Genomic DNA, 19,725 nt, shown 5'->3' on the forward strand with positions numbered 1-19,725 from the left:
GGTTCCCCCAGTCAAGCCTGTAGGTTCTGCTAGCCCCAACGTCTCCCCTGTACTCCTGCCTTAAGAGTGGGAGCTGCTTCCTGCAGTGGCTCTGTTTGTTCTTAACAGTCCACCTACATCAGTGTAACCCATTCCCTAGAGTAAATTCTTTGTGTTGAAAAACCTAGTGTAGTTTCTGTTTTTCTGACTGGACCCTGACTGATACAAACTATTAGAAAAGTGGTACTCACTTTTCACTGGGGCACTAAACCAAAAGAAAGTAAATTTGGAAGTGCTGGGGGTCATCTTGAGAGGTCAGCCTGCCTAAGAGGAGAGCTGAGACAGAAGAGAGATCCCTGACACATTTAAGCACCTAGATCTAGCTGTGCATGAAGCCAAATCTATCCTCTGGACTTCTTAGTTATCTGGGCCAATAAATTTCTGCCTCCCTCCCTTTCCTTCCTTCCTTCCTTCCTCCCTCCCTCCCTCCCTTCCTTCCTCTTAAGGCTTATCGGGTTGCGTTTCTGTTGTTTACAACCAGAGTCCTGACTAATCCAAATCTCCTTGTCCTCCTGTGCAGCATTGGTGGTATAGTGGTGAGCATAGCTGCCTTCCAAATCTCCTCATCCCCACCCCCAGACCAGGTGCCCCACTCCACAGGCACTGAACAGCCAAGACCAACCACCTCCTGCTGAAAACTTTAATGAAATCAATAAGTTAATAAGTTAACAAAGTGAGGTACTTGCATATCCGAGAACCGGGTTGGTGGGGAACCTTGATCGTGGAAGCAGGAAGGGCTTCTTCCCAAGTCTCCTTTGGTCATAGGATAATCCCATTCTCCTGCCCCTCTCCACAGCTCTGTCTCTCAGGGGGCGGAGGTGTGGCTCTCTGGGGACAGTGCAGTGCAGGTGAGGTGAGCCAGGATAGGCTCCATCCAGGGCATGACGGTCACATGCAGAGGGCACGTGGGGGCAGAGGCTGGGCACCATGGGGCTGAGCAAGATCCAACCCCAGCCCTGGCGCTGGTGCATGCAGGTCCCCAGTCATGAGATGCAGGCAGCTGGGCGTGAGCCCCTTATTCCCTGGTGCCCCACAAAGGGTCACCATTGGTCCACTACCCATCACCCTCCTGCCACTTGCACTGGCTTTGCAGAAGAAGGACGAAGGGGTAGGGATACCAAAGAGGTGCTGGGGGCCTGGAGTGGATGGGGGCTTATGCAGTATGGGGGCTGCCAAATGAAGTGAAAAGTGGAGTATGGAAGGAGGGGAAACAGTGCATGTGAGCGCCATATGCACAGTTGGTGCCTGACAAATGGTACTCGCTAGATGCCTTATTATTCTCTCTGCGAGTGAGTTAGAGTAACTAGGAAGAGGGCAAGCCTAGATGGAAGTGGGCCTGATAACCCTGGGGAAGGGTCTGTGGTCTTTCCAGTGCTGTCCAGGCCCCAGAGGCCTAGGCCTGAGTTGTGCTGTGGGGACGCTAAGGAGGGCCCTCGGGGGCAGGCAGAGGCAGCAGTTAGGGCTCCTGGACCTGTGAGGAGTAGATCTTCTTGAGAAAGGGGAGCTGGTAAAGTTCTGGAGACCTGGAGTCACATCAGAGCTCCCTCTCCTGCCTGGATGTAGTTGGTAGGAGTGGACATTGCCCTGCAAGGCCAGTCCACTGGCCTCAGCTGCAGAGGCCCAGGAAAGGCTGAGTGGCTCTGTGCTCAAGTCTCCAAGTGTGGATGATTGTGTGTGTCAGCGCGAGTGTGAGAGACTTCCTGCAGTTTCCTGGGGAAACTGTAGGGGCATGTTTGTGTGACCGTGGGAGTATTGTCTGTGGGAGGTTGGGGGGAGAACACAGAAACTTGTGCTGTCGAAGGTGTCTAGGGCCAGAGGGGAGTGAACATTGGCAGGAAGAGGGAGCCCCTGGGAGGGGACACCTGCAAATGGGAAGAAAGGCCCAGACACTGCCCTTTGGGAAGCAAGGGAGAAACAGGCCCCATGCTGGGAGGTGAGCAGTTGATAAGCCAAAGAACAGGGATGGGGGTCATAGCCAAGCAGCCTGAGACCAGCTACTGCTGGGGGCCCATCTCCCAGTGGGGGAGGGGCAGAGGGACCCCATGGGGGTCCCCAAAGTTGCATATTTAACATAGTTTGCATATATGGTGCCCACCTGCCTTGCGGCAGGGTCCTGTGCTTGTGGATACCTGTGTGGGCACCGTGGGCCCACCCCCAAGTGGGGCGGGGACTTGGCGGGAAGGCTTCCCTGCTCTGTCCAAAGGGCGGGCCAAAGACCTCACCTTGCATAGCTGGAAGCTGAGTCAGGGCCCAGGACCCCAGTGCCCTGCTCCCACTCCCGGAGCAATGCCCCTGCCCGGCGGGCCGTGTCGGGCCTTGATGGAACGGGCAGGGCACTGGGGGGCCCAGAGGCCGCGGGACAGCCGCCGCTGCTGCCCTCCGTGCGGCCTGGCATCTCACGCTCCTGAGGTGGGGAGGGTCGCTGGCACCCACATCGGGTATCTCGCCCACCCAGGCAGCTCAATACTGCGTGTGGCCTCTCTCCCCACGAGGGAGCGAGTTCAAGTAAGAGAGGAGTCCGGAGGCCTCAGAGGGAGGGTCCGAGCGCCAGGCCGAGGGGCTGGCCGTGAGCTACCCCGCCCCTGAGAAGCCCCTCAGTCCATGTTGGTGCTGACAGAGCGGGAGATGCTGAGCGTCTGTGCGGAGACGGAGATGTCCTCGTGGTCCACAGGGCTGTGGTAGTCGGAGGTGATGTCGGGGTCGAAGAGCGGCACTTGCACGGTGCCCAGGCTGGCCGAGGTGCCAGAGCGCAGGCAGCGCGAGTAGAAGCCCAATAGCAGGTCCAGCTTGTGCTCGATGGACTGCACCTGGGGACGGGGCGCGCGGCTGGAAGCGGGACCTGGCCGGGACTGGAGGCGGGACTTGGGGGCGGGACGCGGCTGGGAGGCGGGGCTTGCCCGGGGAGGGTCACATCTGGGAGACACGGCTCCTCCGGGAGCGAGTGCGACAGGAAAGGCGGAGCTTGGACGGAGGGCGGAACGAAGCTGGGAACCTGGGGTTTATTCCCCGCCCCGCCCCTCATGAACGAAATTTAGTTGTGATTGGTTGGGATAGTCCGGGTGATCGATAGAGACAAGTGAGGAGGGGGTCAGATGAAGTAGGTGGGACTTCGACGGGCTTATCTGAGACGCTAGCAACGTAGGGCGGGGCTTGGCCGGAGGGGGTGGGTTTATCGGGGTCATTTAGCAGGAGTGGGCGGGCCTCCTGGGAGGCGGGGCTTATCTGTAGGGCGGGGTCGGTCGGGCAGTGGATGCCTGCCCCGCGGGTGCTCCGGGCTGCTCTGAGAAACGCACCCTCCCCTTGGGCTTGACCCGGGGGCATTCCAGAGCTTCTTGGTCGACGACTAGCTCCACCACACCAGCGAAACTCCCTCCGACACTCACCTGCTTCTCCACCTTGACCACGCGTCCCATCATACTGATTTCATCCACCGCCTCCGTGTCGGAGGGCCCTTTGTCGCCCTTCTCCCGGGCCTTCCGGTCCCCGGGGCCCCGGCCGACAATCTGGTCCACCCTGTGGGGAAAGGGAACTGTCAAAGGGCCCAGGCACTCGCCACAACTCTCTCCTACAAGAATTCGAGTTTGCCTGCAGAAAGGGGAGAGAGACATCCTGCACGGTGGGAGCAGGCAATCTGAGGGAGGGGCCGGTTTGATCTGCCAAATGGAGGCCGAGTTAAACGGAGGTACCCGGCCGCTGCTTTGAGGGTTTTCCAACCAGGCGAGCAAAGGCACCACACGCAAGCATGACAAGTAAAACAGCTGCCTGACGGGAGCACAGGCGGGCAACGGTGGACTGGGTAGAGGGAGAGACGAAAGTAGGAATGTGAGTTATAAGGGGGACAAGGCTGGAGCTGGATGCACGTTATTTTTCTACTCCTCTTTATAGCAAAATTATTGAAAGTGTTAGCTCTATCCTCTATCTTCAATTTCTCTCCTTCCTTCCTCTCCAAAACCTCCCCAATCAGGCTTTCATTCATCCATTTCATTTCATCCATTTCACCAAAACTACTGTTGTCAAGTTCCCAAATGACCTCCACGTTGTTAAATTTGATTCTCATTATACTTGACCTGTTAGCAGTGCTCGGCACATCTGATCACCCCTTCTTCCTGCATGTTCTTCATCTGGACTCCCAAACATCAGCCTCGCCCAGTTCTCCTCCTACCTCACTCACCGCTCCTTCTCAGTCTCCTTTGCTGGTTCCTCCTTTATCTCCACAACCTCTAAACATTGCAGGACCCAAGGCTCATTCCTGAGACTTCTTTTTTTCTATTTACTCTCACTCGCTAACTGATGTCTTCAGTTCCAGATTTTCAATTCCTCTATACACTGTTGACACCAAATCTATATCTCCAGCCTATACCTCTCCTCCAAACTCCACACTCCTCTGCCAGATCAACACTCCATTTAGATGTCTGATGGGCATCACAAACCCAACATGTCCCAACTTTCCTGATCAAAACTTGCTCCACTCATTGACTTCCCCCATGTCAATAAACAGCAACTTTTTTCCTCTTGCTCAAGCCAAAACCTTGGCTTTATCCTTGATTCTCTCCCTCTCTCTCTTTTATTCTCTTACACCCCGTCCAAAAACGCTGTCAGCTCTACCTTCAAAATATATCGAGAATATGACCATTTCTCCCCACCTCAACTGCTGCCACCTGGTCCAAGTCCCCATCATCTCTTGCCTGGATGTCTGAAGTAGCTTCCTCAATGGTCTCCCTACTTCCACCCTAGCCCCTTATAGGCCATTCTCAACACAGCATCCAGGGTGATCCTTTTAAAATATACCTCAGATTTCATCAGTCCTTTGCTCAAGGACCTCCAATGCTTGCATCTTACTCTGATGAATGCCAACATCTTTGCAGTGGCCTACAGGGCTTTATATAGTCTAAGTGCCATTAGCCTTCTAACCTCATCTCCTGCTTCCCTCATGCCAGGACAGGCGCACTGGCCTGCTTGCTGTTCCTAAATCATCATCCCAGGCACCTGCCCATCTCAAACCCTTTACACTTGCTGTTCCCTCTGGAAACTCTTTATTTAAACAACAACCATGGGACTGTTTGCCTCACCTTCAATTTTTTTTTTCTCAAATGTCACCTTCTCGCCTATTTAAAAATCACAAATCCCAACACCCTAACCCTTATTTTTCTCCTTAGCCTTTATCATCAATTGACATATTCTAGTTTCACTTACTATCATCTGTTCTCCTTCCACTGGCATGAAAGCTCCATGAGGGCAGGAGCCATTTGCTTTCTACCATATCCCCACTGTCTGGTAAGTAACAAATAAATGCCCAATAACTATTTCTTGAGAGAACAAATGAATGGGCAGTGAGAATGCAAGCCACAAGAGGAAAAGGACGAGTTGTAGGTGATTGGGGTCTTGGTGTGAGAATCTTCCTATACGCTGGGTGGAGAGAAGAGGTGCTGGAGGATTCCAGAGGCAAGAGGTGAGCAGTATTGAGGACAATTTGCCTATTCCCTTAGGAGATGGGAGGTCACTGATTATCTTAAGCCTGTTACTTCAGGACGAGAAAATAGTCATCTAAAGACGTTCCTGAGACAAGCAGGTCAGTAGGGTTCGCAGGGAGGACCTGCGGCTTGGCGTTTCTTCAGGTTCAATAACAGGTGCGGGCTCTGGCTGCAGCGCGCTGCAGGCCAGAAACTCCAGCTCCCGCAGAGGCCCCTAGGGGGCGCTCGGGGCTCCGTTCGGGCACCGGCAGATGGGCTCCAGCGGACCTCGTGCGGGGGTTGGTGCCGCAGCCGCCCTGCCCCCCTCCCCCGTCGGGGGCCGGCTCACCCACCGGGCCTGCAGACTCTTGATCCGGCCCAGCATGTCCAGGTGCCCTGCGGAGTACTGCTCGATGACGTCCTTCACGTCGTATGGTCGTAGCGTCTCCTTGAATTTCCTTTTGGCTACCAGGAACTTCAGGATCCTGTCGGGGGAGGGGGTCTCAGAGGATAGGGATTCTTTTCCAGCCCCCTCTCCGTCCTTTGCTACCTTGTCCAGCACGAGGGCAGCTCCTGCTTGGGCCACCGCAAACAGCCACTGCCGGGTGTCCAGCCTGCCTACCTACCCACCGCGCTTCTGCCCCGGCCCCCTAAGTTTGTTTGGTATTCTTTAATGTGCCTGTATCTGCGGTCACCTGGGAGGGCAGGGACTGGGCCTGGTTTCTCTCTGCTGGGTGGGACACAAGGTAGGCATCTGTGAACACTGCTGCTGATGACAGCTTAGGGGAAGACATTTTTGCATATGCCTGTTAGCACTGCTGTGCTGGACCCTGGGCACCCAAAAGGGCATCAGATCCAATCCCTGGCCTCAGGAACACTGGTCTGGGGTGGGAGACGGAGAGGACACAGACAATTATGGGGTGACAAGGGTCATGTCAAGGAATGGAGAAAGAGGACTGGGGACCATGAGAAGGGAGAGCTTGGGTGGGGAGGTCAGGGGACAAGTCTTAAGAGTGATACTTTGCAGTCCCAGGGCAAGAGGAGGGGAATGAAGGGAGGCTTTCTGGACACAGACAGGCAAGGAGATGTGTGAGTGAGAGTCAGTTCAGAGTAGCTGGAACAGGATGTGAAGGAAAAGGGTTAATCCATGGGAGGCAGGGGAGGTGTGTGTGTATGTGTTGCGGGGCTGGGGTGGGGGGTTACCCTGAAGAGCTCTGAATGCCCGGCAGCGACTGGGCACTGGGAGGTCGGGGCAGTGGGGACGGCCGTGTGGCTTCCTCTGCTTCAGCATAACCATCCTCTGCACGCCTGTGTGGAGGATGCCCCGGACCGGCAGAGTCCCGGGTGGGAAGACCCACTGCAGGGGAAGAGCTGGGAGAGGGCAGTGGGGTGGAGACACAGGACAGCTCTGAGCTGTGCAGGAGAGAGGACTGAAAGGCTTCTGAGTCTGAGTCCAGCACGACCCCATGGCTTGGGCACAGGGTGGATGGCGGTGCCACTGCCTGACATGGGGACATGGGAGGAGGAACAGGATTGGGATATGCTGGGTGTGAGGCGCCAAGGAGAGCTGACCTGAGCCAGGGGGCAGCTCAGGCGTTGTGTTTCAGAAGCTGGGCACTTGGAGGGGAGAGACAGGATGTGTAAAAAGCGGGTGGGGAGAGGCCTCAGACTCTCTGGGAGGAGGGTGTCCAGGCAGGTGCATGAGGCAGGGAGGAGAGGGCGTGAGTCTAGAAGGCCTAGAGGTGAAGCTGGAGCGGCAGGGTGGAGACAGAGACTAGGCCAGAACTCCATTCCAAGGAGGCTGGGGCCAGATCCCTGGCTGTACGGCTAAAGGGCTCAGGAGACTCTGGCCCCCTCTGAATTGTTGAGGGAGACAGCCAGTAAAGCCAGTAGGGCAGGGGCCTTCAAACTTTTTGACCAAGACCCACCATAAGAAATACAGTTTACAGAAGCTAGTATACACACACACACACGCGCGCACACACAACTGAAATAGAAGTTTCATAAACATTTTTATTCTTACTATGAGGGATGCACTCAGATACTTTCTATTCTTTTTTTTTTAATGTTGACCATGGCCCCCTAAGTTGATTTCACTAAGTTGATTTCAAACTGTTGTGACCTGTGGTTTGAAAAACACTGCTCTGGAGGAAGTCCTGGGGGAAACAGACAGGCAGAGGTCAAGACACCCAAGGAGAGACAGTAAGTCTGAGTCACAGAGGCAAGAGGAGGATGAGACTGAGACACAGAGATGGAGCAAAACTGCATGTAAGACGGAGACCCAGGGAGAAACAGGCAGATGCCGATACCAGCTAGGCAGAGAGAAATAAAGAGAAGAGAGCCTGACATGAAGTAAGAGAGAAGGGGAGAGAAGCAGAGAGGACGCCGCAGGTGTGAGCAGAGGGACCACGACGGGCAGCGGTGCCCACCGCCCCACCCGGCCAGCCGTCCAGACACGATGTGTCTGCACAAAGCCTGCTGGGAGCCATATGCCACCTCTCCACCCCGCCCGTCTTCCACTGAGGGTACCAGGCAGGCAGCAGCTGGCGTGCTGGGAGCTAGGCCAGGCCTGGCCATGAGAGCAGGCCCCAGATGGGGAGCAGCAGTGGGCGGCCCGCCTCCAGCCTCAGCCTCACCTGACAGAGCGGATGACCGTCTTCACAGCGGGCATGACGTCGTCCACTGTGAGTTCACACTGGTAGGTCTTCTCCTCTGCCACTTCCTCCGAGGGGCCCTCTGAAAAGTCGGGGGCAGGGGGACAGGTGGTGGCAGCAGAAGCGGCCATGCCCAACCCCTACCACCACCCTTAGAGGTACGGAGAGGGAGACAGAGCCTCAGGAAGGGCCCAGAACCTTCCTGGGGGCACAAAGCAGACCAGGTTCCTGCCCCCCTGGCTGTCCTACCCAGAGTGAAAACCTCCGTTTGCTGCATGCCCATCTGCCCCGTGTAAACATCTGCCTGGTGGCTGGTGAGCAGGAGCTGCTTTAGGGCACATGTGGTCTGGCCCGGGGTAAAGCGCACACAGCCCTAGAGGAAGTCCCACCTGTCCCAGCACGCAGGCCGGTGAGCCCCAAAGACAAGGGGCTCGAGGCCTCTGCACACAATTGGCGCACACAGCCTCATCCTTCAGCCTGGAGCCAATCAAGGGGCTGGCTCCCACCCCCAGCTCTGCTACTGACGAGGTCCCTAAACCAAGTCATTCTCCCTCCCGCCCCCATGAGAGAAACAGCTTCTCCGAGGCTGGTGCCCTGCACTGCACAGACAGGTAATGCTATCCTGGCCTCACAGGGGCAGGAGGGGCAGGAGGCCAGGCAGCTTCTTGGCAGGCAAGAGGAGGCCCCGGGCACCAGCCATGCCCAGACTTCAGCACCTCCCAAAGACTGGTTTGTGGGGTTCTGTAACTTTCCAGGAAAGGGCTGCCCGCGTGGTCAGCCAGCAGCATGTTGGGGGCTGATACAGCACGGACAGAGGCAGCATGGCTGGGTCCCCTCCCTCCGAGGTTCCCGTCCCCAACCTCCATCCTTGTCTACCCCCCCAACTCCTTTTCCCACCCAGGGCCCTGAAGCAGGTCAAAGCTGGGAGAAGTCTTCCAGGGGACTTGGTCCAACCCTCTTGTATTCCAGAAGAAGACACCGAGGCACAGAAAGGGGCAGTACCCTACCTAGGTCATGGAGCTCGAACTCAAAAAAGTGACCTCTCTAACCAGTTAAAAGCAACCCCACCAGGTTCGCAGCCTCACATCCCCAGGCTGGGCTGGCGAAGAGGGCCAGGGTGGGGAGTGTGGGCCATGGAGCTGGACAGACGTGGTTGAGGATGCCAGCTCTACCACTCACTAGCTGAGAGAGCTCAGTCTCCACATCCATAAAATGGGGATAGAGACAGACCCTACTTCCCAGGGTTGTTGAGAGAAGTAAACAAGATAATCCAGCATGGGGCTGTACACAGTCAGGGCTCAGTTCAGCAAGGATGGCTTCCTGCTCCTTCCAGAGCATGTTTATAATACTTCTAGCTTTTGTTGAGCACTTACTATATTCCAGAACTCTTCCGTTCACCTACTGTGGATAATCTCATTTAATCCTCACAACAATCCTATGAAGTAGATATGCTTCTTGTTCCCATTTTATAGATGTGGAAAATGAGGCCCAGGGAGATTAAGTTACCTGCCCAAGATAAGTGACAAAGCCAGGATTCAAACCCAGGCAGACTGGCTCCAAAGCCTGTGCTCCTAACTACTACCAAATGCCACCTCTACATTCTCCTCTGATTCTCAAACTGTCTGGAGCATCAGCAAAGCAGGTATTATGATGCCCATTTTACAGACCGGAAGACTGGTGCCCAAAGATAGTCAATCTGCTACAAAGCTGGGGCTAGAACCAAGTATTTCCACCCCCAGCCCAGACTCTGTGTCCGCCCTGCCACCCTCAGCAGGTCCTGGCCCCAGACCCGCAGGGGCTCACCCTCAGTGGAGGCGCGGGGTTTGAGTCTCAGGGAGGCCCGGAAGCGTGTGCGGTCGTTGAAGCTCCAGCTCTTCTGCACCTTGGTGGGGCTGCTGGCCTCCCCAACCTGCTCGCTGCTCGGGGAAGTGGGCATCGGTGGAGGTGCTAGGTGCTGCTTGGAGGGGCCTGTCCGCCGCTGGGAGCTGCCCATGCGGATGCGGTCTTTGATACCCATCCGGCTGCTGGCACAGCAGGTCGGGTGGGGGAGAGAGCCGAGTTAGCAGGAGCTGGGGGCCGGTGAGAGTGGGGACAGTGCTGACTTAGGGCTTGGGGGCAGCTACTGGGGCTGATTCTCCACCAAGGGGAGACTTCCTGGGATGGGACAAGGGTGTGGTGAGGGGGGCCCTGACTCCTATGAGAAGCTGATCCAGGGTCAGTCTGAACAACTCCCCTCCCCACTCCCACCTCCCACCCCTTGTTGCCCAGACAGATAAGGGGTGCACAGGAGACAGATGTCAGAGTGGAAAGAGTGACAGAAACCCAAGAAGGGAGTTAGAGACAGACAGGGGGACGGGGGAGCTGGGCCTGGCCCAGGCAGGTGGGTGGGTGGAGGTGGTGACCCCTTTGAGGACAGACAGGCTGCTGAGGGATGGAGAAGCTCACCTGGCCATGCACACTAAGTTAGGCCCCCAGCTCCTCCCTGTACACAGGGGCGGGCTGTGTGGAGTTGAGGGCATGTGCATGTGTAGGGTGTGTGCTTGCATGCCCACAGGTGCCAGTGTGTGTACCTACGTCAGCATGTGTATACATGTGTCAATTTATATTTTCCTCCTTTGTCCACCACTGGAGCTATCTGACCCCACACTGGTCAGGTCAGGGCTTTAGGACCTGGTACAGTTGTACAGGCAGTGCACTGCAAAATTCCAAAGTCTCCATCACTCAGACTTCAGTGAGAATGGTGCCGCTGGGGGTGTGCAGTGCACTGGCCTGCTGGGGTTCTTGGCCCAGCATGGGCCCACAAGTATGCCCAGACCATGCCTGGTGCCCCTCCTCCCAGTGAAGGTCTATAACCTGTTCTGTGGTCTCCCCTGCCTGAGCTCTGCCCACCCAGACGGACGTCCTGCTCATGTGACCCCCCCCAGCCTCCTGAGTCTGCAGTTCAACAGCATCTACATGTCTGTGTATGTGTGAACACACGTGTGCGTATCTGTGTGTGTACTCAGACTTCCCTTCCCACACCCAAACTCCTCACCCATTCCCCAAATCTTAGAGGAAGACAGGTGAGGGGAGGCCTCAGATTCCCCGCGACAGGCCCTGCTTAACCAATACCTGGTAGAGTAACTCTGTGTCCAAGAGGTTCAAGGACCACGTTGTCGCTGTCTGAATAGGACCTATGCAAACATCCCCACCCCATGGCCTGTGGTGTCACCACTGCCTCCCTGCTGTGGCTTGCCACTTGAAGGGCCCCCTTCAGACACGTTTGGGGCCCTTCCACCCCAAATGTCCAGGGCCCTGGCTCAGGAGAGCACCAGCCAGTCTGGGAGGAATTCTGAGATGGGGCCGGGGCTGGGGGAGGACACTGTGTCACCTAGTCTCTGGAACTTTCAGATCCAGGGTTGAGGAGAGGACAGATTCTGGTTTCAGGGCAGAGTGGGAGCCATGGTCCTCCATGCCCAGGGCATGGGGGACAGAGTATAGAGCCGAGGTGCTGAGGTGAGGGAGACCTCGAAACCAGGGGCACCTTCAGCAGGTGCCTTCAGGAAGGCAACTGGGATGTAGGGCCATCCTTAGGGGTAGGAACCTCTGCCCAGAGGGGAGAGGTTACAGGTCAAGGATGGGGGCCCTGAAGATATCAGAAGAGAAGGACAGAGCGGCCCCTGCAATCCAGCATGCTGTTTGCTGGCCCAGGATCCCCTCAGCACATCCCAAAGATTCCAACCAAAGTTTGAGGATGGCTCTCCCAAACTTTCCTCCGCAGAGCTGTTCCTTCAGGCTCTCCTCATGCTGGCAAGCACCCCCAACCCCATCCGTGCAGCCCCTCCTTCTGTCCTCCACTCTTCCAAGGGGCAGAGGAAGAGAGGGGGGTGGAGAAGGCCCTGACACTCAGCCAAGTGTCAGAATGCTCCAATGGTGTTCTGGGGGAAGGGGGTGACCTCCCTGTCACGAGAAGTGTGCGAGCAAGACTGAGTTTGCACTCAGCAGGACTGATAAAGGAAGGGGGTGGGGGCTTGCCCTAGAGGTCTTGAAAGGTCCCTCTCCAGCTCTGATTCTGTGATGGTTGAAGGAGCTTCCAGCGTGGTTTGTGGGGTTCTGTAACTTTCCAGCCAGCCAGAGACCCTGGGCTCCTCTTCAAGGTAAGAAGGCACTGTTTTCCCAGGGGCGGCCCTGGATTCCAGCTCCTTGGGCAGCGCCCAGAAAATGGCTCATGTCAGCCTCTTTGGAGCCTAAAAGCTCAAAGAAAATGGAAAGAAACCTGGCACACAGTGGACATCGAAAGAGCTCCTTCCCTCCCCGGCTCCTCAGAACACACAAGGTCCAGTCTGACTGCCTGAGCCTTTTCAGCTCTCAGCCACTTCAGGTGGCAGGCTCCAGAGTTACCACCCCTATTTTACAGATACGGAAGGGGGTGACTCGGCTTCCAGGTCGTAGAGCTCCTCTGGATGGAACGAGGCCTGGAACCCAGTTTTCTGTGACTGCAGAGACTATGTTCTTTCTCTGGGACAAGCCTCCAGGATAGGGTCTTGGGCAATGATACTCAGGTGGGGGCTGTTTTGCTCACCAGGGGACATTTGGCTGGAGACATTTTTGGTTGTCACTCTGGGGGGTGTTCCTAGCATCTAGGTAGAGGCCAGGAACGCAGCTAAACATGCTGAACAATGCATGTGACAGCCCCCAACAATAAAGAATTTTCTGACTCAAAACATCAATGGTGCCAGTGAGAAACTGATTGCAGCGTCTGTTGGTGTCTGGGGCACAGATGTGTGGGCTTGACTGGGGCTTCCCTGTGCGAGAGGGTAAGCTCGGGGCACTGGCTGCCCTCTGACTGCTCTGCTGGACCCAACCCTTGTGCTCACTCCCACAGGGATTTCTTGAAGGACCCCATCTGCCTGCTGAAGGCCAAGCTCGGCGGTGGGGGCGTGGGGGGAGGCAGCCTACCCCTTCTGGTGCTGCATACAGCCCCTCTCTTCAGGACTGGGAAACGGCGCGTGGCTGGCCTCTCCACCCTGGCCTCGCCCTTCGTGCCCACCACACCCACACAGCCCAAGGAATCTTGCAAAGGGGCAGATCTGGCCCAGAGACTCCTCGGCTTTATCCTCCAGCATGTGCCCGTGTCCTACAGCCATGGTTTCCAAGCTCATATCATAACATACCAAAGTGCACGAGGCCGACATTTATATAGCACTTCCTCTGAGCCAGGTACAGTTTGAACGGAAGCAGACCCTACGATCGTCCGCATTTTACATGGGAGGAAACGGAGGCACAGAGGGCTTATGCCCGAGGTCCCCTAGCCAGGCTCAGATCCAGAACCCGTGTTTCTAAGAAACACTGCTTCTTGATAGAGCAGCCAGGAGCTCCGTCACCCATCTCCTCCTCATGGGCCCCCTGATCCTCAAGGCTCCTGAGGCACTTTGGGAAACCCAGGACTCTGTAAGCCCAAGCTGCCAGGCAGTGCCAACAGGATAAAGCTCACATGGGGGCCCTTGGGTTCTTCGTGACCCAGCCTCAGCTCCTGACCTCCACACTGGGCTGCCTGTTCTTTGCCAAAGCCGCGCTCTCTCTCACCCTCTCCCCTTGGTGCGTGCCGCTTCCTTGGCCTGGAAGGCCCTCCCTCACACCCACTCCTTTGGGGGCCTTCTCCGGGTGAAATGCCTGACCCAAGCTCCACAGGCCCTCTGCTTCTGCCTTTAGCCGTGCTCATCACGCCGAATAGCAGTTACTCGTTGCAACTCTCTAGGCACAATGTTTTATTCATCATTGTGTTCCTAGTGCAGGGCCTGGCACAGGGCAGGTACCAAGGGATGTAGTGGCTAAATGAGGCAGCTAGAGAACTGGGCTCTGGAGTTAGCGAAGGAGGTGCCAGTCCCAGCTCCTTCAGGCATCTGCTGGGATCTAGGTGGGCAGTGGGGAGCCAGGAAGCTAAAGGCCTGGCAAAAGTCAGAGTGGGAAGGACCCTCAGAGAGCCTCTAGTTCAATCTGCCCATTCCATAGATGGGAAACTGAGGTCCAGAGAAGGGAAGCAATTTGGCCAAGATCACGCAGTGGGGGTCAGCGGCAGAGCCAGAACTCATCCCAAGGCTCCTGTAGGTGTCCCTCCTGGCAGACTGGGCACCAGACCTGGCAGACTGGGCACCAGACCTGGCAGACTGGGCACCAGACCTGGCAGAGGCATCCCCAGGAAGGCGAGGGGCTCGTCAGGGCCCCAAGGCAGATGGCAGGCGGCAGGCACATGCACCTTGTCTTTGGCCCATCCTGTCCCCCTCTCCAGCCCCAGAACTGGGTGGGGCAAGGAGGAGCGGGAACTGGAGGAGCAGGCGAGGGGGTACCTCGGTCTCCAGCTGGCGTGGATCCGAAAGAAACTCCGTTTATTACTAAACATCTGGCTGGAAAGTTGAGAACAAGACACAAACAGAGGTTAGTGGGAAGGAGGCAGGTGGGCAGAGCATGGGGAGCTGCCAGGATGGGGCTGGCCTCCTGTGGCTGGTGGGAGAGAAGGACCCCCCAGCTCAAATCATCCTCCAGCCCACATGCCCAGAATGCAGAGGTTCTCCAGCTTTGCACAAGGATCTCATGGGGAGCACGTTAAATATGCAGAATTCTGTGCCTCTTCTCCAGAGATGCTCATTCCGTGGGCGTGGGGAGAGGTCCGGTATCCCGGCATTTTGAACAAATGTCCCATGGGATGCCGATGCAGGAAGTCAGTGGGCCATGCTTTGAGAACCACTGTCTTAGCACCTCAGCACAAAACCCACAGAGAGAGGTCCTGGCCCTGGCAATGCCACCCCTCAGGAAGTCCTGCTCCTTGTGCCCCTGGGAACGTGCTCAGCCTGGATCCACCCACAAGCACCACTAAAGGTGTGGCCAACCAGGGATGTGTGTGTGTGTGTGTGTGTGTGTGTGTGTGTGTGTTTGGGGGGGGTGGTCCTGTCTTGGGCACCCACCCCACAGGGCCCAGAGAGCCAAGATTAAGGATATGGCCATTTGGCCTGAGGTTGGTGCCTGATCTCCTAGAAGTCCCAGCTCAGCCCCCAGTGTCCCTGGGAAGAAGGGACATTCCACCACCAGCACCATAAGCCCCAGCCACACAGACACTGCAGGGCAGATAGACACAGGCTGGGAGTTAGTGATGGCCGAGCTCTCGGCAGTCATCTGTTCCTAGGCCTTGGGGGGCCAGAGACCCAGAGCAGCTGCGGGGGGTGGTACCGGTGCTGGAGTCCAGGATAATGTCCATTTTCAGTGTCTTCCCACTCAGGCAGAGTGAGACCAGAGCGAACTGAAGCTACGGCTCAGGCCGTGGGCCATGGTGCTCAAATGCCAAAACTTCTGAGTTTCCACCTGTCAGCTGTGGTTGGGTGGGTGTGGGGATAACACTGTAGGACATTCAGATAGTGACAAAGAATACAAGTGGGGCTGCACCGTGGACCCTCTTCCAGTGAACTCCCAGCCTACCCTGGCCAATCATGCTTCCCCTCCCCACAGAGACCTGGAGGGGCTCTCCTTCTCTACCCACTTCCTGTTCAGCCCCTGGCCAGAAGTGCCCTCACTGAGACCGGAAAAGGAATTCTGCTCCCAGCATCCTCTGCACCAGAACCCCCTCCTCCCTGTTCCCCAGGCCCTTTTAGCCCAGAAACCCAGAGGCTCAGAGTGGCCTGATGACTTTCTCAAGGACACACAGCACCAGGCAGCAGAGGCTTTCACTGCACCTCCTTCTGATCCCCGAGTGGCTCACCTCTTCTCCCCTCCCTTGTTCTGGGCCTGGGACTCAGAATCACACCTGAGGCTCAAGGCCCAGATGTCCACCTGGCTGATTCAGGGATGATATGTAAAGATGAGACAAAACAAAGAGATGGGTAGGCAACAGGGGGTGATTGTGACGGTGGGGGGATTGAATCCTTGACCTCAAAGCTACACCTCTACAGGAGAAGCCGCTTTCCCATATTGTGAGTTAGTGGGCCTCCCTTATCCAAATATGCCTGAAATTCCACTATTTATGAACATTTACATGAGGGTAAGCATTGTTCTTTCTTTGTTCTTCTTTCAAGATGCAAAAGCTCCAGGAGAGGCAGGTCAAGGGGAAAGAGACTGTTGGGACGGCAAAATGTCCCTCTGTAAGGAAGAAAGGCATTGTGGGAGAATCCCAGGAGGACCCTCTGGGATTAGCAAAGCTGTGGACAAGGCTTGCACAAGACAAGAGCATTAGTCATTGGTTGAGTTTACATAGGCCCTACAGCAGTTCTTAGTCACAGAGCTCTCTTTCCAGGTGGCATCTAGTTCCCGAGAGGCGAGTTCAGCGTCAAGCCCCTTCTAGAGGAACATGCTGGGGGGGTGGGTCCCTGCCCTCACACCCCAGTATGGTGTCCACGATTACCTGAGCCGTAAGCACCTGTGGCCAGCGGCCTCCTCCTCTCTCCAGCTTCCCGGGAGGGGTGGGGGTGCAGGGATGGAAGAGTGAGGGGGACGTGGAAACAGAGAAAGAAAGAGGACAATGGAATGAATGGAGGAGGTGATGGGAAAGGATGATGTGGACATATCCCCCACTCAGACCCTTGGAACCCAAGGTGACAAAACGATGAGTCCACTCTGGCCTCTCCAGAGAGACCCTCATTCTATACCTGTCAGACCCTCTGATGACAACTGGTCCAGGCCTCATGACAAGGTCTGGGAGTCCCCAGCACAGGCCCAGACACCCACATAGTGGCTGGAGGCAGGTCTGAGAGAGGATGAGACAGAGAATGGAAGAGGAGGAGGAGAAGCAAGAGGAGGTGGCAGCCCCGGGGGGCCCCTACCTTTCCCCAGGGCAGAAGGAGGTGCTGCCCGGCCGGTGGCAGGTGGCAACGGGCGGGTAACGGGAGGGCGCTCCGTCGGGTACTGGCGCCCGCCGCACCTCCAGGGGCCGTAGGCCCCCATTGCGGGCCCGTTGAACGTGCTCAAACAAGAGGGCCAGCTCTCTGCAGGACAGGGCACCGTCAGCAGCAGGCAGGGCCCTGGCACTGCCCCCTCACCTGAGGGCACTGAGCTCCTGACAGATCTTGCCAGGCCCTGCCTCTCTGGAGGTGCTCGGCAAACACCCCAGGCCCGCATGGGCAGGGGTGGGGGTGGGAGACTAGCCTTCCTCCCTCTCTCTCTATACTCAGCTCCTGGGAAACCCTCAAGGGTGCCAAGTATGACTGTGCAGGATGGGCACCACTCGAGGGCACCCTCCCAAGGGGGCAGGTGGGAGCTCAAATCCACCTCACTCTCTGCTCAGCAAGCCGAGCACCTGGACATGGAGCTGTGCCCACCCGGAGGCCAGCGGCAGCCCTGAAATCCTCGCCCTCCAGATCCGACTGGATTTTAGGGGGAAACTGAGGCTGAGGAGGGAGACTTGACAGGGCAGCCCAGCTTCCTTCTGCAGCATTCACTCTTGCCACTGGGCTCTTGGAGACTAGACTGAGGGCTCAGCTTCTTCCTAACTCTCAGGCCATTTCTTGTTTCTGTAACCCAAGAAGGATATCTCCCTTCTTTGTCCTCTTTGTCTATTGTATGGATGAGGAAACTGAGGTCCAGGGAAAAGGAGGATCAGTGGACCCAGAATTTCCAAACCAAGCTCTGTTCCTCTTTCCAGAGGACCCAAGACCACGTCCCCAAATCTTCCCTCCCCATCACACACATCATATTTCTAACAAACCAGCCCCTGCCCCACTCCCCAAGGCCTGGCCTTGAGTCCTTAGGACTACTTCTAGAAAGGACGGCTCCTTCTAATCTAACCACCATCCCTCTCTAAGGTGGGAGCTTGCCTCTGCCAGGTAGAGAGATGGGGGGAACCAGTGTGATTCTGGGAGCCCCTCCTTCCCAGCCCCTTCTCTCCTGCTCCTCCCCTGGAAAGCCCCTGGGGCTGAGAGGGAGCGGGGATGGGGGCAGCCAGGTGCAGGGGTGAGTGGGATCACGCAACAACTGCTCTTGGAGAACTAATGAGGCAAAAAAGGCGCCGGCAGAAACGCTGAGCGCAGCAGCCTGGCCCTGCCTTGCTCACTGCCCGCCTGCTCACGGGACTGAGCCGCTCTCCAAGGTCTTCATTCCTGCCTCAGGGCCTGGCCAGGCACCTGGCCACACGAACCTTGGTGATGCTATTAATGATCCCCTGTGTGGAGCCACCCCCGTGCAGTCTTACCCCAGCCTGGGCCAGTGGGGCGAACCCGCTTCTGGGCCCTAAGGCTGCTGCCTGGGACAGTAAAATCAGTTACGCATGGGGGTGCTGGGGTGGGTGCTTGTACCCAGCATGGCACACACGTTCTTGCCCACACCACGCTGTCTCTACCCAGCTGCAATACGCCAGGCTGGCAAGCGCTAACATTGCCCCCAACTCAGACTGTGGGGAGTGAGCCGCCTGGGCCACTGCCCTGAGTGGCAACAACTCTGGGTGAGCATGTGGCCTGCCAACACCCCAGGACCCAGGGCTCAGCCAGCAGGGCAGGGTTCCACCCCATGCCCTGTGTCCAGTGTCACCGCATTCCCTGGCATAGCAGAGTGGGAGAGAGGACGTTCCAGGCTCTGGGTGACATAGGATCTACAGAGCCAGCCCCAGATGCTCCCCTGGGAGCTGTCTACCCCTTTGCCCCCCTCCAGGGTTGAGTCCCAGCCATTTGTCCCCAAGGGGCATTACTACCAGCCACCCACCTCCCCTTCTCCCTGCAGTAGGACCTACCTGAAGGACGGGAGGATGCTGTCATAGTAGTACCAAGTGGCTGTCAGGTAGGCCCGGCTCGTGTCGGTGGAGTACAGGCGCCATGCAGCCTGGTGGTGTGGAAGAAAGGGGAAGGACGTGGTGGGGGACAAGGCATCAGAGGGGCCTCTCAGCCCCCAACCAGCCCTCTGCCCCCAAAAGAACCCAGTCCTCAGGCCAGGTGAAGGGTACTCAGAGCCAGAGGCCAGTTCCAACTCCATAGCCAGCAGCAGGGCTAGAAGGAGGCCTGGAGAGAAAAGGCTTCCCCAAGGTGACGCACAGTCAGCATCAGAGCCAGAGGCCTTGGAGCATGGGAGTTAAGGGCTGCGGTTTTGTCACCAGGTAGAAGTGGGTTTCCAATCCCAGCTTTGCCACCGGTTCACGTGGGCAAATTAAGTAAATGTGCAGAGCCTCAGGTTCCTCATCTGTGAAATGGACATAATACTACTTACCTAACAGAGTGTTATGAGGACTAAATGGGCAAATGTATATTAAATGCCAAGCGCAGTGCATGGCACATAGCAGGCACTTAATACCAAGTTCCCCCTTTAAACACTCCTGTTATCTCCTGTTACCACAGCTGATAAATACCTATTCATTGTGTATTTGATTAATGTCTTTCTCTCTCCTTAGACTGTAAGCTGTGTCTTGGTCAGCGCCGTATCCTCTGGCACCTGATGGGTGCTCTGCAAATGTTTGGGGAATGAACACTGACTGAATAAACCATTGTTACTAATAGTAACCCCACCCCCTCCTTCCCAGCTGCCTGTCACTGCCCATGGGATTGACGAGGGGAGGAAAGAGCATCACCTACCAACCCCTCAGCATCCATGAAGTTGCAGGGTTTCCTCGAGGGGAGGAAAGAGCATCACCTACCAAC

The 19,725-nt window shown here is 56.6% G+C and overlaps 1 protein-coding gene across 9 annotated transcripts in view; it reads right to left on the minus strand.

Annotated features, from left to right (window-relative positions):
- Positions 1-665: 665 nt before the first annotated feature.
- The window catches only part of KCNQ4 (potassium voltage-gated channel subfamily Q member 4), a 57,324-nt gene continuing 38,264 nt past the window's right edge, over positions 666-19,725 (minus strand). Inside the window, exons 8-15 of one of the 9 annotated variants that reach the window (XR_014243375.1) lie at positions 18,828-18,916; positions 16,930-17,091; positions 9,947-10,167; positions 8,126-8,225; positions 5,843-5,974; positions 3,423-3,552; positions 2,262-2,846; positions 666-867 (exon numbers count right to left, since the gene is read on the minus strand). Coding sequence is in view for 8 of the 9 variants with exons in the window: in XM_082387862.1 (XP_082243988.1) it covers positions 2,634-2,846; positions 3,423-3,552; positions 5,843-5,974; positions 8,126-8,225; positions 9,947-10,167; positions 16,930-17,091; positions 18,828-18,916 (1,047 nt within the window). In the remaining variant the exon portion in view is untranslated. Of the gene's footprint in view, positions 2,847-3,422; positions 3,553-5,842; positions 5,975-8,125; positions 8,226-9,946; positions 10,168-14,469; positions 14,527-16,511; positions 16,557-16,929; positions 17,092-18,827; positions 18,917-19,725 lie in introns of all 9 variants that reach the window. The other 8 variants (XM_082387863.1, XM_082387862.1, XM_082387869.1 and 5 more) reach the window with 8 other exon arrangements.

This window comes from Balaenoptera borealis, assembly GCF_965194805.1.
Source record: "Balaenoptera borealis genome assembly, chromosome: 1".
NCBI classification, from domain to species: Eukaryota; Metazoa; Chordata; class Mammalia; order Artiodactyla; family Balaenopteridae; genus Balaenoptera; species Balaenoptera borealis.